We start from the raw sequence: 14608 nt of genomic DNA on the forward strand, positions 1-14608 counted from the left end.
AGCTAGCTTGCCCCTTCCTCCCCGTCCTGGAAACTTCTTTGTTCCAGGGTTTCACTAGGAGATTTTATGAATCACTAAAGAGTTTCTAGATTACTAATCCAGGCATAAGGGCAATTTGTTTCTTCTGTTCTAGGTTAGATTCCTGGTCAAGCCTACTTCAACTGTGTGTGTAATCTTCATCCCCCTCCTACTGCTGTTTCCACGCTGCTTCATTAATCTGTAACAATTACCCATCGTCCTTCCAGACAAGGAGGCACCTTTTCTCATTTAAAGTCCTCAACTCTTTAGATTTCTCAGACAGATGGCTGTCCCCAAAATGGCAGAAAATCAGAGGTACAAAAAGGTTATTAGGAAAAATTTTTCCTTGAGAGTCCTCTGTCTGATTGTTCACATTAGCTATTATTTTGTGGAAAGAGAACTAGATTTAAGAGTCAAAAAAGGGGACTTAAGACTCTGCATTTCCATTGCAGAGGACATGGGTTGGATCCCTCCCTGGTTGGGGAACTAAGATCCCACATGCTGTGCAACCAAAAAAAAAAAAAAGGAGTCAAAAAAGTTCCAGTTCTGCTACCTGTTGGCTGTGCAAATCACTTCTCTGGGCTCTTACTGTCTTCACTGGTGAAATGGGAATACTTCATGGCAGTGTTGTGTAGATAAAAGCACTTTGCAAACTGTCTTGAGATAGGGTAAATGAGCTGGGATGATGTCCTGATTCCTCTTTAAATCCTTCGAACGTAAAGCGTCATTAAACACTGAGATTTGTTTTGGTCAGTGTATTTTAGGTGGGTCTCGGGGAAAGCTAGCAGCTAGAAAAGGTACAGCAATCCTTGTAACATTTGGCTAAAATTGAGGGTATAAACTGTAGGACTTCTTGAACACAGAGGGTCCTAAGGAATTCTGATTACTTTGGATTTGGGAACCCAGTTTCCACTGCTGTGGCCCAAGGGAGGTGCTTTGATAAGTGGAATCACTGCAGGTAGGTTCAACATTCACTTCTCAGGAGAGCCTGAAACCTGTTTTTAAAAAAAAACATGTGTGTGTGGGCCAGAACCAAAGCAGCCTGGGACATTTCAGACAGGCACCACCTCCTCTGGCTGTTTTCAAAGCCATCCAGAGGCCAGGGTCCAGATAAACTGAAAAGTTAAGACAGGACTGCATGGGACTTTCTGCAGACGCGCTTGTAGCACAGAGGGTGGGAGGGAGGAAAGGAAGGAGGGAAGGAGGGGGTTGGGAGCTGAGGCCCCACCTTTCATTCCAGCACCGGCAGAGCAGGAATGACTCACAGGCACGGGTGCTCAGGTTCCCATAGGTGAGGGACTGACTCCCCTCTCCAGAAAAACGCCGTGTGCTTTCCTCCTGGAGTGGCCTTGGCAGGGTGCTGGAACGCTCGGTCTGCCCGGTCTGGTCTCTGGGGCCAGGGCTGGGTTTCCCTCATGTATGGCAAGAGCCCTACGCGTGCTGTGCTTTTTCTTCTCGGCATACAGCTCACAGGTAAGAGCTCGCGGGCTTCTATGAGCCTACCTCCTTCACTGCCTACCCTATAAAGTTAGCTAATTGTCGAAGAAGTTGCAAGAGTCTTTTTTTGGAGCCTGAGCCACAGGTGCATTTCGTTTTAGTTTTGACTTCAGTGAAACTGAAGTGGTGGGTTGTTTTGGGGGAGTTGCTTTTGGAAAAACAGGTTTAGGTGTGTTCTCAGGTGCCAGTGATTCAGGCACAGAGAGGGTTTTCTAATCTCAGGTTACACACCATTTTTTGTGGCTACTCTCAGCCTCCCACTGCTGGCAGAACCTGGCACTTCGATTTCTGTGTGTGGGTCTTGTCTGGGGCTCTCGGCAGCGATGGGAAAGCTGAGATTGTTAAGGAGAGAGACCCACTGTGGCTTTGTAACTGCCCCAACATGCACATTCTAAATGTAAATATCGGGCTTCCCTGGTGGCGCAGTGGTTGAGAGTCCGCCTGCCGATTCAGGGGACATGGGTTCGTGCCCCGGTCCGGGAAGATCCCACATGCCGCGGAGCGGCTGGGCCCGTGAGCCATGGCCGCTGAGCCTGCGCGTCCAGAGCCTGTGCTCCGCAACGGGAGAGGCCACAGCAGTGAGAGGCCCGCGAACCGCAAAAAAAAAAAAAAAACAACAAGTAAATATCATGCTAAAAAAATGCCATGTGGTATAAAGGTTCCAGCGGCGCAGGCAAGCTAAACTGTCTGGGACTGATTAACTCAGTTTCTGCAGAAGACTAGGAACAGAGTGTGAAATTCACATAACAAGGACACTTTCTGGAAAACGTACCTGCTAGGGGACCATCAGACACATAACATACAATGCTTAATCTGAATACATGTCTAATTCATATTCTGATTAGTTCTGATGTTTTGTTTCTGCTTTCAATTTTATTTGCCGATGTTTGTAGTTTGTTACAGCAGTTTTGAAGTGGTACCCATGAGGCTAAGGTATCATGCTTTGGAAAGTGAGAGCACTGTGTGGTATTTTTAGTTGTTTAAGGAATGGGAGGGTGAAGGTTGCATGTAGGTAGGAGTATATAGACTCTGGGCGAAGTGAGTTTGAGTGAGAGCTGGGGCATCTCAGTTCTGTTTAATGCCCTACTCAGACCTTTATTTTGGTAGTGTCAGCAGAAATTCTCTTAATACACATCTCCTGGTAACCCTTCCTTTCCCTTTTTTTTTCATTTCAGCTCTTTGGCCAATAGCAGCTGTGGAAATTTACACTCCCCGTGTGCTGGAGGCTGTCAATGGGACCGATGTTCGGTTAAAATGCACTTTCTCCAGCTTTGCCCCTGTGGGTGATGCTTTAACAGTGACCTGGAATTTCCGTCCTCGAGATGGGGGCCCTGAGCAGTTTGTAAGTAAGGGCCCCTTGGTTAGGAAGATAAGCCAGTCCATTTCTCCTTGCCCTTCCTGTATTTTTCTTAGCAACAAGCACGGGGTAAAGCTGGGAAACGAATCAACAGACAGAACTGAGAGCCTGGCAAAGGGGAAAGCAAGAGGTTCTTTCAGGAGAGCTGCAGATGGGGCAGGCAGGCTTGCTGGCGTTTCTCTCCTGGTCCTGCCATCTCAGCCTCCCTGCCCAGGTACCAAATAAGACCTTTGGCCATTTCTCCTCTCTAGGTTTTCTACTACCATGTGGATCCCTTCAGACCCATGAGTGGGCGTTTCAAGGACCGGGTGGTCTGGGATGGGAACCCTGAGCGGTATGATGTCTCCATCCTCCTCTGGAAGCTACAGTTTGATGACAATGGAACATACACCTGCCAGGTGAAGAACCCACCTGATGTTGATGGGCTGATAGGGGAGATCCAGCTCAGCGTTGTGCACACTGGTAGGTGATGCAGAGAAAAATCGTTTTGGAAAGCGTGAGAGCTTGTAAAAAAGAGAGGGGCAAACTGTTGTGATGGCTGAAAGAGTAGAGAGAAGGACCAACCCTTTGGATCTGGAAACTGCAGAGGGAGAGTGAAGAGTCCTGGGGTAAAAAAGAGACAGGCTTTGTTTGGCTGTGGAAAGAAACAGAAAATAAAGGGACCTAAGGAATCTGTTACGAAAATGGCATTGAGATCGTGAAAGGGAGAGGAAGCAACCCTCTGATAAAAGGCTAACACAATAGGTCCATTCATTCACTCATTTATTCACAAGGTACTATTGAGTACCTACTCTACATCAGGCACTGTCTAAAGTTCTTGACATGTACTATCTCATTTAATTCTCGCAACCACTGTTGGAGGCAGATACCAATAAGGGTAGTTATTGTTTATTGAACACTTCCCATGTGCTAGGGGATTTACGTATCATCTAATTTTTACATATCATATCAATTTATTGTGCTCTTAGTGTGCTTCCCCCCCCCATTTTACTAATGAGGAAATCGATGCTCATAGAGGTTGTCACTTGTCCAAAGTCATGGAGCTCATAAATGGAGTCACTCAGAACTCAAACCCAAGCATCTCTGTCTCCAAAATTGTGCTCCAAACTAAGGCACTGTATTGCCTGCAGTCCTATAAAGGACAACCTGGAAAACTGCCAGACAACCAAAAGCAAAGACCATAAAACTTACAAGTTGTAAATTTGGGTTTGAGTCACTGCTACAGTTCACCAGCTGTAAATAACTTTTCTTTTTCTCCTGTAAAGTGAGAATAATATAGCAAAGATTATGGTGAGGGTAAAATGAAGTAATGAAAATAAAACCCCCCAAACTCTTGAATTGTACTGAAAATTATAATAATTACCATATATTGAAAATTTATTATGCGCAGGCACAGCGTGGAACAATTTACAAAGCAATTTTATTTTTTATAAGAACTCAAAAAGTGAATATTGTTATCTCTATTTTATACATTGAAGAAACTGAGGCTCAAAGAAGTTGATTACCCCAAATCACACAGGACCTGGTACTTTAACCTAGCTGTCTCTGCTGTATGCTCTTAACCAACACACAACATTACTACCCAAAACATAAAAGCCTATAAAGTGGTATCATTTCCTCCTTTCATTCCTAGTATCATCCTTCAAGGCCCTATCAATAGAGAGCTGTATGACCTTGGAGAAGTCATTTGAGTATTGAAAGAAGTAATGTAATGTCTTTGGCTCTCAGTTTCTTATCCTGCAAAATGAACAGGTAGATAAGAACACATGGTTCTTCAACATATTGGGGTCACTGCTCTTTGAGAACCTAATGAATGCCATAACCCCTGTTTACCACAAACAATGTACACACACAATATGACATGGATTTTGTGGGCTTGTGCCCTGCCCGCCCCATCTTCCTTCATAGACTCCAGGCTGGGAACCCCTGGGCTAGATATTTTCTAATGTCTTTTCTGGCTCTGAGGGTTTATTGAAATTTAAATCAGAAATCAAGGTAAAAATTAAGAGACCCAGGCTTCACAGACTCTAGCCTGGTTTAGGGACCCTTCCCTTTGGGTTCTCTCTTGCCTTATATATCCACTAGACTATAGTTACTGATTTACTTGTCTATCTTTCCAGTGGGCATGAGTTCCTTGAAGGTAATGTCTCTTTTGGCTTTGTATTTCTATCAGACTCCCTAGAACATAATAGGCCCTTAATAAGCCTGAATAAATGACTGACTGCATGACAGAGGGGAGAAGGATTCGGGGAGAAATAGATTAGACACTGGATTTGATTAGGTCAGCAATAACCTCACCCCACTAGGTAGATCAACTGGCCAAGTGGTTCTCAAACTTACAGCATGCATCAGAATCATCTGGAGGACAAATTAAAACAGATTGCTGGGTGCCCCCTGTAATTCAGTAGGTCCGGGGTGGGGCCTGATAGAACTCGCATTTCAAAGTTTTCAAGTAATTCTGTAGCTGCTACTCCTAGAACCAAAGTTTGAGAACCACTAAAGTAGTCTGTATGTTTTTCCTACTTTTTTTTTTTTTTGGCCACACCACGCAGCATATGGGATCTTAGTTCCCCAACCAGGCATTGAACCTGCGCTCCCTGCATTGGAAACATGGAGTCTTAATCACTGGACTGCTAGGGAAATCCCTGTATGGCTTTTCTACTGCTACTAGACTTTACAAAATTAATATCATAGAAGAAAGATTTTATTTAAAGATGAAAATACACCCCTTAATGATTCCATTTAAGGATGAATATCTTGGGACTTCCCTGGTGGTGCAATGGTTAAGAATCCACCTGCCAATGCAGGGGACACTGGTTTGAGCCCTGGTCCAGGAAGATCCCACATGCCGTGGAGCAACTAAGCCCGTGAGCCACAACTACTGAGCCCGCGTGCCACAACTACTGAAGCCCATGCACCTAGAACCCGTGCTCCGCAACAAGAGAAGCCACTGCAATGAGAAGTCTGTGCACCGCAACAAAGAACAGGCCCTGTTCGCCGCAACTAGAGAAAGCCCGCACACAGCAACAAAGACACAATGCAGCCAAAAATAAATAAATAAAATAAATAAATTTATTTTTTAAAAAAAGGATGAATATCTTTAGATTTCATTATAGTCTTCCTCTTTTCAGAACCCCAACTTGATCTTTTCTCCTTACAGTACGCTTCTCTGAGATCCACTTCCTGGCTCTGGCCATTGGCTCCGCCTGTGCACTGATGGTCATAATAGTAATTGTGGTGGTCCTCTTCCAGCATTTCCGGAAAAAGCGACGGGCTGAAAGAGCTCATAAAGTGGTGGAGATAAAATCGTAAGGCTGGGCAGTTCTGGGAAAGTCTTCTTTTAACACTGTTTTATGGCAACTCTTGGTATTTTATAGTGGGGCTAAATAATTGTTGAACAGATGTTCTTCCTCTTGAGTTAATCTTACATAAAAGAATTCAAATTCACAGGATGGATAAATAAGGGTGTGAATTAGTAACTTTAGCTTTTTTTAAATTGAAGTGTAGTTGATTTACAATGTTTTGTTAGTTTAAGGTGTACAGTAAAGTGATTTATATATATATATATATATATATATATATGTATTCTTTTTCAGATTCTTTTCCCTTATAGGTTAATACAAAATACTGAATATAGTTCTCTGTGCTATACAGTAGGTCCTTGTTGGTTCTCTATTTTATATATTATAGCGTGTATATGTTAATCCCAATCTCCTAATTTATCCCTCCCCACTCTTTCAAACAAACAAACTGTAAGTTTATTTTTTATGTCTGTGGGTCTAGTAACTTTAGTTTCTTAATTTTACAGAAGATTTTATTATAAGCTTTCTTTACTATGCAGGATTTGATATTATAAAAATTTACTTATGTAAAGCTTTTCTAGGAGATTCCTCACTTAAAAAATTAATTAATTAGTTAATTTTTGGCTGTGTTGGGTCTTCGTTGCTGCACACGGGCTTTCTCTAGCTGCGTCGAGCGGGGGCTACTCTTTGTTGCTGTGCGCGGGCTTCTCATTGCAGTGGCTCCTCTGTGTTGCGGAGCACGGGCTCTAGGCGCACGGGCTTCAGTAGTTGTGTCAGGTGGGCTCAGTAGTTGTGGCTCTCAGATTCTAGAGCGCAGGCTCAGTAGTTGTGGCACACCCGCTTAGTTGCTCTGCGGCATGTGGGATCTTCCCGGACCAGGGCTTGAACCCTTGTCCCCTGCTTTGGCAGGCGGATTCTTAACCACTGCGCCACCAGGGAAGTCCTGGATATTCCTCACTTTTAATGTAAAGCATACATTTCTAAGAACCACTGGGCTGTCAGCAGGGGCTCTATGAATCAGTGCCTAGCAAAGTCAGCCATGCTGATATAAGGTGCATAATATATATATATTTTGAGATAAAATTTACATATAATAGAATTCATTATTTAATGTTCACAAAGTTGCATAACCATCACCACTAACTCCAGAATATTTTCATCACCTCCACAAAAGAAACTCCATACCCTTTGGCCATGACTCCCTATTTTCCTCTCTCACCTGCCCCTGACAACTACTAATCTGCTTTCTGTCTCTATGGATTTGCCTGTTCTGGACATTTCATATAAAGGGGATCATACAGTATGTGACCTTTTATGTCTGGCTTCCTATTTATTTATTTATTTATTTATTTATTTATTTTTGGCTGCGCTGGGTCTTCGTTGCTGCGCGCGGGCTTTCTCTAGTTGCGGCAAGTGGGGGCTACTCATTGCGGTGCACGGGCTTCTCATTGCTGTGGCTCCTCTTTGTTGCAGAGCAGGGACTCTAGGCGCATGGGATTCAGTAGTTGTGGCCCACGTGCTCTAGAGCACAGGCTCAGTAGCTGTGGCGCACGGGCTCATTTGCTCCGCAGCATGTGGGATCTTCCCGGACCAGGGCTTTGAACCCTTGTCCCCTGCATTGGCAGGCGGATTCTTAACCACTTTACCACCAGGGAAGCCCTGTCTGGCTTCTTTGACTTAGTATAATGCTTTCAAAGTTCATCCATGTTATAGTACTTCATTCTTCCTGTGGCTGCATAATATTCCATTGTATGCATATACCACGTTTTGTTTATCCATTCAGTTGATGGACATTTAGGTTTTTCCCACTTTTTGACTATTTCGATTAATGCTACTATGAACATTCATCTGCAAGTTTCATGGGCATATGTTTTCAATTCTCCCGTGTATATAACTAGGAGCGGAATTACTGGGATATGTAGTAACTCTGTGTTACCTTCTTGAGGAATTGCTAGCAGTTTTCCAAAGCAGCTGCACCATTTTATATTCCCACCAGCAATGTATGAGGGTTCCAGTTTGTCTACATCCTCAGCAGCACTTGTATTGTCTGTGCTTTTGATTATAGCCATCTAGTGGGTGTGAAGTGGTATCTCATTGAGGTTTTCATTTGCATTTTCCTAATGACGCTGAGCATCTTTCCATGTGTTGATTGGCTATTTAAATATCTAATTTGGAGATGCATTTATTCAAGTATTTTGCCCACTTTAAAATTAGGTTATTTGTCTTTTTATTGTTAAGTTTTAAGAGTTTTTTTTTTTTTTTTTTTTTTTGCGGTACGCGAGCCTCTCACTGTTGTGGCCTCTCCCGTTGCGGAGCACAGGCTCTGGACGCGCAGGCTCAGCAGCCATGGCTCACGGGCCCAGCCACTCCGTGGCATGTGGGATCTTCCTGGACTGGGGCACGAACCCGTGTCCCCTGCATCGGCAGGCGGACTCTCAACCACTGCGCCACCAGGGAAGCCCCTACACTATCTTGATTAGTGTCCTTTAAATTTTGAAGAAGTCCAATTTATCTTTTTTTCTTTTGTTGCTTGTTTTGTTGGTGTCATATCTAAGAAATCACTGTCTAATCCAAGGTCAAAAAGATTTATGCCTATATTTTCTTCTAAGAGTTTTACAGTTTAGTTCTTACATTTAGGTCTTTGATTCATTTTGAATCAATTCGTGTATATGGTGTGAAGTAGGAATTCAAATTTATTCTTTTGCAGTTGTAATTTTTCAGCTGTCCCAGCACCATTTGTTTCTTTTCCCCAAGAAATATTTACTATAGTAAATAGAATTGATTTTTAAGGAGACTAATGAACCCAACTCTGAGTTGGTTTGAATAGAATACAATCAATAAAGTTGACTTCTAGGTTAGTCTTTTTTTGTTTTTGTTTGTTTTATTTTTTATTTTATGCTTTTCTTTTTGAATAGGAAGTAGAATTAGAGGTAGAATACTAATGGTAAACTAAGGTGTCTGCTTTAAACCTGGAGTTCCCAAATAATATTCTCTTCTAGAAATATTCTGAAAAGTGTCTAAGTTCAGATACCCAGAGTCATGTGGAGGTATGAGTATTATTAGATAGCGCTAATAGGTTTAGCACTCTGTAAGCTTCGATCTACTCCCAGGTGCATACAATTCTCCCCCAAATTTGGGGGAATATATCTCACCTGAACCTTTGTAGGATTTGCCTCCCTTGCTTCTTGCCTTGTTCCCCTGACATTGGTTTCTGCTTCTATGTTACAGAAAAGAAGAAGAAAAGCTCAATCAAGAAAAAAAGGTTTCTGTTTATTTAGAAGACACAGACTAACATTATTATATGGTAAGGCTCACAAATGGGTTCATTTCTTTCCTTAGCTTTTTTTGGCTGTATTGGGTCTTCGTTGCTGTGCGTGGGCTTTCTCTAGTTGCGGTGAGCAGGGCCTACTCTTCCTCGCGGTGTGCAGGTTTCTCATTGCAGTGGCTTCTCTGGGCAAGGGCTTCAGTAGTTGCAGGACGTGGGCCCTAGAGCACATGGGCTTCATAAGTTGCAGCACGTGAGCTCAGTAGTTGTGGCTCTCAGGCTCTAGAGTGCAGGCTCAGTAGTTGTGGCTCACAGGCTTAGTTGCTCTGCGGCATGTGGGATCTTCCTGGACCAGGGATCAAACCCGTGTCCCCTGCATTGGCAGGCGGATTGTTAACCACTGTGCCACCAGGGGAATCCCTCCTTAGCTTTCTTATATGGCTCATTTCTACTGTGGATCTCCCAGATTATATGATACATGTTTCCTGTATGAAATTAGAGGAGTTGGGCAGAGAGATAAAAGGTTTCTCTTGTGTTATCGATGGCTTCCCCTTTGAGTGTGTTTTGTGCAAAGGACAGGAAGCTAGACCCTACTACCAGTAAAGCTGAGAGAATTCTATGATTATTTGAGGCTTTCGGGTTATATTTACCACCATAAAGAATAATAAATTAACTTTCAACATGTAAATAAATTTTTTTTAAATGAAAGAATTAATATCTGCTTTTATTCTTTTGTTTTATTGTAAACTAATGGCATTTAAGAGAGTGACTCAATAGATATGCTTGACATTTTGACAGGAGAACTTTTGTATTATTTGGAATTGATTTCTACTCCTCTCATTTAGTTATTGGGACTATGAATCCAATTTTAGTGGTGTGTAGTTTTGTTTTTCCAGTTTTTAGGTTTATTAGGCTTAAAAGGTAGGATGATTTATTTTTCATATGATCACAATTTCTTCTGTTCTCCGAAGTAGGTCCAGTATTATTATTTGCAAAAAGAGCCACATTTTTATAGCCTAAAGCTCCAGTGAAAGTTCTCAAGGATTTATAAAATAGAATATGGAGAAAAATGGTTCTACTGTAAACCTAGAAAAAAAATGTGGTGTCAGAGACATTTTTACCAAGGGCTATTTTTAAAATCAAGCAGATTTTCTAATAAGCCAGAGTCATGGAAAATAAAGATGGAGGTTGTTTAAGACTGAAAAAAATTTAAAGATTCCATAAAAGAGGGGATATATGTATATATATCTGATTCACTTTGCTGTACAGCAGAAACTAACGCAATATTGTAAAGCAATTACACCACAATTAAAAAAAAAAAAGAAATTTAAGGAAGTAACACAATCAAGTGCAGTGTACGATCCCTGACTGGATGGATACTAATTTGAATAAACTAGCTATAAAAAAGATTTGGGGGGACAATGGGAAAGTCTTAATATGAAAAATTTCAATCTGGACAATAGGGAATTATTGTTAACTTTTATTAGGTATAATAAGGGTATTGTGGTTACACAGGAAGATGTCTCTATTTTTAAAATGCATATTGGAGCATTTAGGGTTAAAATGTCAGTAATTTGTTTAAAAAACTTTAGCCCTCACCAATATATGTATTTATAGCAAATAAGGCAAAAAAAAAAAAACAACTTTAAAATTAAGTGCCAGTGAATTCCATACACTGCCTTCTGTACTTTTCTGTATATTTGATTTTTTTTTTTTTTTTTTTCGGTACGCGGGCCTCTCACTGTTGTGGCCTCTCCCGTTGCGGAGCGGAGCACAGGCTCCGGATGCGCAGGCTCAGCAGCCATGGCTCACGGGCCTAGCCACTCCGCGGCATGTGGGATCTTCCTGGACCGGGGCACAAACCCATGTCCTTTGCATCGGCAGGCGGACTCTCAACCACTGCGCCACGAAGGAAGCCCCTGTATATTTGATTTTGTTTATAATAAAGGGGTTGGGGTGATGGTGGGGGCGGGGGGAGAGAGAGAGAGAGAGAGAGAGGAATGAATGCATGTGAGTGAGCAGCTATGGATCATCCAAGTGTCCATGCAAGGCAGAGACTATGAATTAAGGACATTGACCCAGAGAAATATGTAATAAGGATCAGGAAATTTCTTTTAAAAGTTAAGTTAGAAGAGGACAGATATACTTAAGGATATTTTCCTTCACGATGGAGAATAGATTATATATATATATAGATATATGTATTCATAATGCCAGGTACTCCTATTGCACTCTTGCCATATACATTATCCATTTAAACTTTTGTTTTGTATTTCAGGAAGCTGAAGATTTCCAAGAACAAGAACCCTGAGATAAGTTGGAATTAATGGAAGCTTTTCTTTGGCTTTTCCAGTTGTGACCTGTCTTCCAACCAGCTCTGCAGTATATAACCACCTAGACAAGCAACGTTCCTCTGGTGCCAGCATAGGGCCCTTCTTGAGCAGTTACCAGCAGACTCACACACAGCCCTGTTACTAAGGTTTTATTTAATTTCAGAGTACAAATATTGTATTTTTTTCAAATGCTCATTAGCTTTTATATACTAGGAAGCTACATTTTTGCCCTTAAACACTCCTTGTGGATTATGACTTGTATACATATATATTGGCATCAAATGGGATAAAAGTCAACTTGTGTGTCATAACATTTCCTTTAATATATTAGTTTCCTTAGAGCAGCATTCTTGCTACTAAAGTTAACATGTTTATTCTTTCCTTCTCACACTCTCAATTAAAAGGTGAGCTGATTCTCCCAACTGTTTTTGACTGATTAACAGAAAATCCTAAATTCAACCTGTTAAAGAACAGTTTGATTTTTATGGCTCTCCTTAAGTACGGGACACATCTTATTTTATCGAATTTCTTTCAGTACCCTAGATGGCAGGTTTTTGTTTTTGTTTGTTTTTGGTCAATTGATCCAAGGTTTACAGTAGTACAAGTCTAAACCACAGAGTAACTAGGGACAGTTACAGAAATGCTAGTAGATTGACAAATGCCACCTCAAGATGAATTGCTTGTCACCTTTTTTCTCTGCTGTGACAAGCAATCAACAGCTCAGATCTTTCATGAGCAGTGAATGACTGTTTAGCTTACTATAGTTTTTCCCCCAATTCAATTATTTATAACAACAGAGCAAAATCTATGCTCATTTGTAGACTGGAATCATTAAGCAGTTAAATGGAAGGTTTCTGAAGGAGTATATTACAATTAAAATATTTAGAGCTAGTGAAAAAAATCACCCTAAATGATAATAATTTTGTATAGTGTTATACAAAGCTCTGAGAACTGGAAGACATTACATTTTTTTCTTTTATTTATTTTTTAATTCAGTTGCTTATTTGGGGGGAGGATTTGGGATGGGGCAAAGAAATACCAAAACTAACAGAATGAAACCAACTTTTTTTTTCTCTTATACTAGTAGATAAAACAAACTTTATAAGTGGGTCATGGAAAGAAGAGTGCTTTTGAAAAAGTGTCTAGTCTCCCAGTGTCTTTCCAAACTTAAGCTACTGCAGCACTTATTTAAAGAATAGAAAACATCTAAATGTTTAGGAACCTCTCCCCCTACCCCCTGCCCGCCCTGTTTACAGCTTGATATTTTCAGTTTTCACCAACTAGGCTGAAGATGTTATTTCTTTTAAAACTGGAATTTCCAAATAGTTTATCTGTATATTTTTTCCAATACTAAAAAAAAACCTGGTATAATTTACATGTGAACCTTGATTCTGAAATGTATTCCATACCTGTCTCATTTTGCCTTTTATACTGTCTAAAAAAGTACAGTTTCAGTACCCAGTTTTGAAAGTAAAAATTAGATTTAAAGTCTATATTACCTTTCACATTTTCTATTTTTCTCTATAATTCAACCTTTGAAAATATAGTAACTGGGTATTTCTTCAAACAGATGGCCTGGGTGATGTTCCATAAGTGCAAAGAGGTAGTTAAAAACTCATGGAAGGTGTTTCCAGCAAAACTTGTAGCTTTTGTGTCTTGGCTAAATATTCAAGGGTTAATATAGCCCGGCTGTTCAGTGTCTTTTACTTGAAGAGAACTTATGTATTGTAACTTATTTTTTATTGTGCCTTAAACACTATGTAAATAACCTTCAGTAATAAAGCGTTACAATTATATAATTTGCTTTTATGCAAATCTAAAATTTTTACATAGCAGGTCACAGAAAACTGATGGGAATACATTTTATTTTCACAGAAAAATTTTCTTAGAGGCAGCCTGGAAGTCAATAATGGATAGAATTAGTTTCTACTGGATAAATAAACCTGTATGAATTTCCACATTGCTTCAAATAACTGAGAATTGGGCACAACCAACTACTTAGTTTGGGGACTCTTTTGAAGGAACAGTATTGTCTCTTCCATTTGATACTCTTGCATTACCTTCTTAATAGAGAAAACTACCAGCTTTCAAGTCTAGTAAAGGAATGGGAGTTGAAAAACGGAAAGTTATTAACTTTCCCAAAAGCTGAAGCATATTTTCGTTCCTCTCTTGCTTTCATTAAATACACATAGATTCCAGGAGAATAGGTTGACTAATGATTAGAGCAGGGTACCATCCCATCTCTTTTTCAGAAGAATGTGACACCATCTCTTCATTTCACTTCAAGCACTTCCTCACTGTTCCAACCAAAAGTGCCACAAATCTCAGCTCCTTTTGTAATGATTGCCACTGTCAACAGCAATTTAATAAATACCCAATTTAGGTAAGTACTGAACTGGATGCTTTAATAGCTACACACACAAAAAAAGAACATGAACCAAACAGTCTTGAGGCACAAATTGACAGGAAGGCCTAATACATATTTATCTATTCACTGACTGATCCTGTATGATCTCCTAGATCCCTCTGAACTCTAAATTTATAGAAATCTATTCTGAGAGCATTCAAATAAAATAATTTGTAGGGAGTAAAAAGGACTTCTGGCTTAGAGTCAAGGGGATCAAGACGATTAAGTCCTGCAGAATTCCGTAAAAATAAATAGTAAGTTCTCCAAAGCCCGTCCGACTTCATTTTCGAGCAAAAGGGAATAATGAACTCCTACTTGAGAGTTAAGAATCGCTGACTTGAAGTGAGCAAGTCCAGGTGTGGTTCTGGAAAGAAGCCACGTTACTATGGCAACTTCGGATCGCCATTTTAGGTCTTCTCGCGGCCTCCC

General features: G+C 40.7%; 1 protein-coding gene and 1 pseudogene across 2 annotated transcripts in view; one reads left to right on the forward strand and one right to left on the reverse strand.

Annotated features, from left to right (window-relative positions):
- The window catches only part of LOC307055662 (trehalase-like), a 424950-nt pseudogene that overhangs the window by 324649 nt on the left and 85693 nt on the right, over window positions 1-14608 (reverse strand). The window lies entirely within an intron of this gene.
- Window positions 1347-12194, forward strand: MPZL2 (myelin protein zero like 2). Its single transcript, XM_079709402.1, has 6 exons — window positions 1347-1491; window positions 2691-2857; window positions 3124-3334; window positions 6033-6180; window positions 9403-9478; window positions 11718-12194. The coding sequence occupies exons 1-5, from the start codon at window positions 1434-1436 to the stop codon at window positions 9464-9466; spliced, it is 648 nt and encodes a 215-aa protein (XP_079565528.1). The 5' UTR covers window positions 1347-1433; the 3' UTR covers window positions 9467-9478; window positions 11718-12194.

The sequence above is a fragment of the Hyperoodon ampullatus genome (genome assembly GCF_949752795.1).
Source record: "Hyperoodon ampullatus genome assembly, chromosome: 7".
Lineage (NCBI taxonomy): Eukaryota > Metazoa > Chordata > Mammalia > Artiodactyla > Ziphiidae > Hyperoodon > Hyperoodon ampullatus.

Coding starts and splice junctions, on each gene's coding strand:
- MPZL2 (XM_079709402.1), top strand. CDS start 1,434: ATGTATGGCAAGAGCCCTACGCGTGCTGTGCTTTTTCTTCTCGGCATA. Junction 2,858..3,123: donor ATGGGGGCCCTGAGCAGTTT/GTAAGTAAGGGC, acceptor TCTCCTCTCTAG/GTTTTCTACTACCATGTGGA. Junction 6,181..9,402: donor AAAGTGGTGGAGATAAAATC/GTAAGGCTGGGC, acceptor TCTATGTTACAG/AAAAGAAGAAGAAAAGCTCA.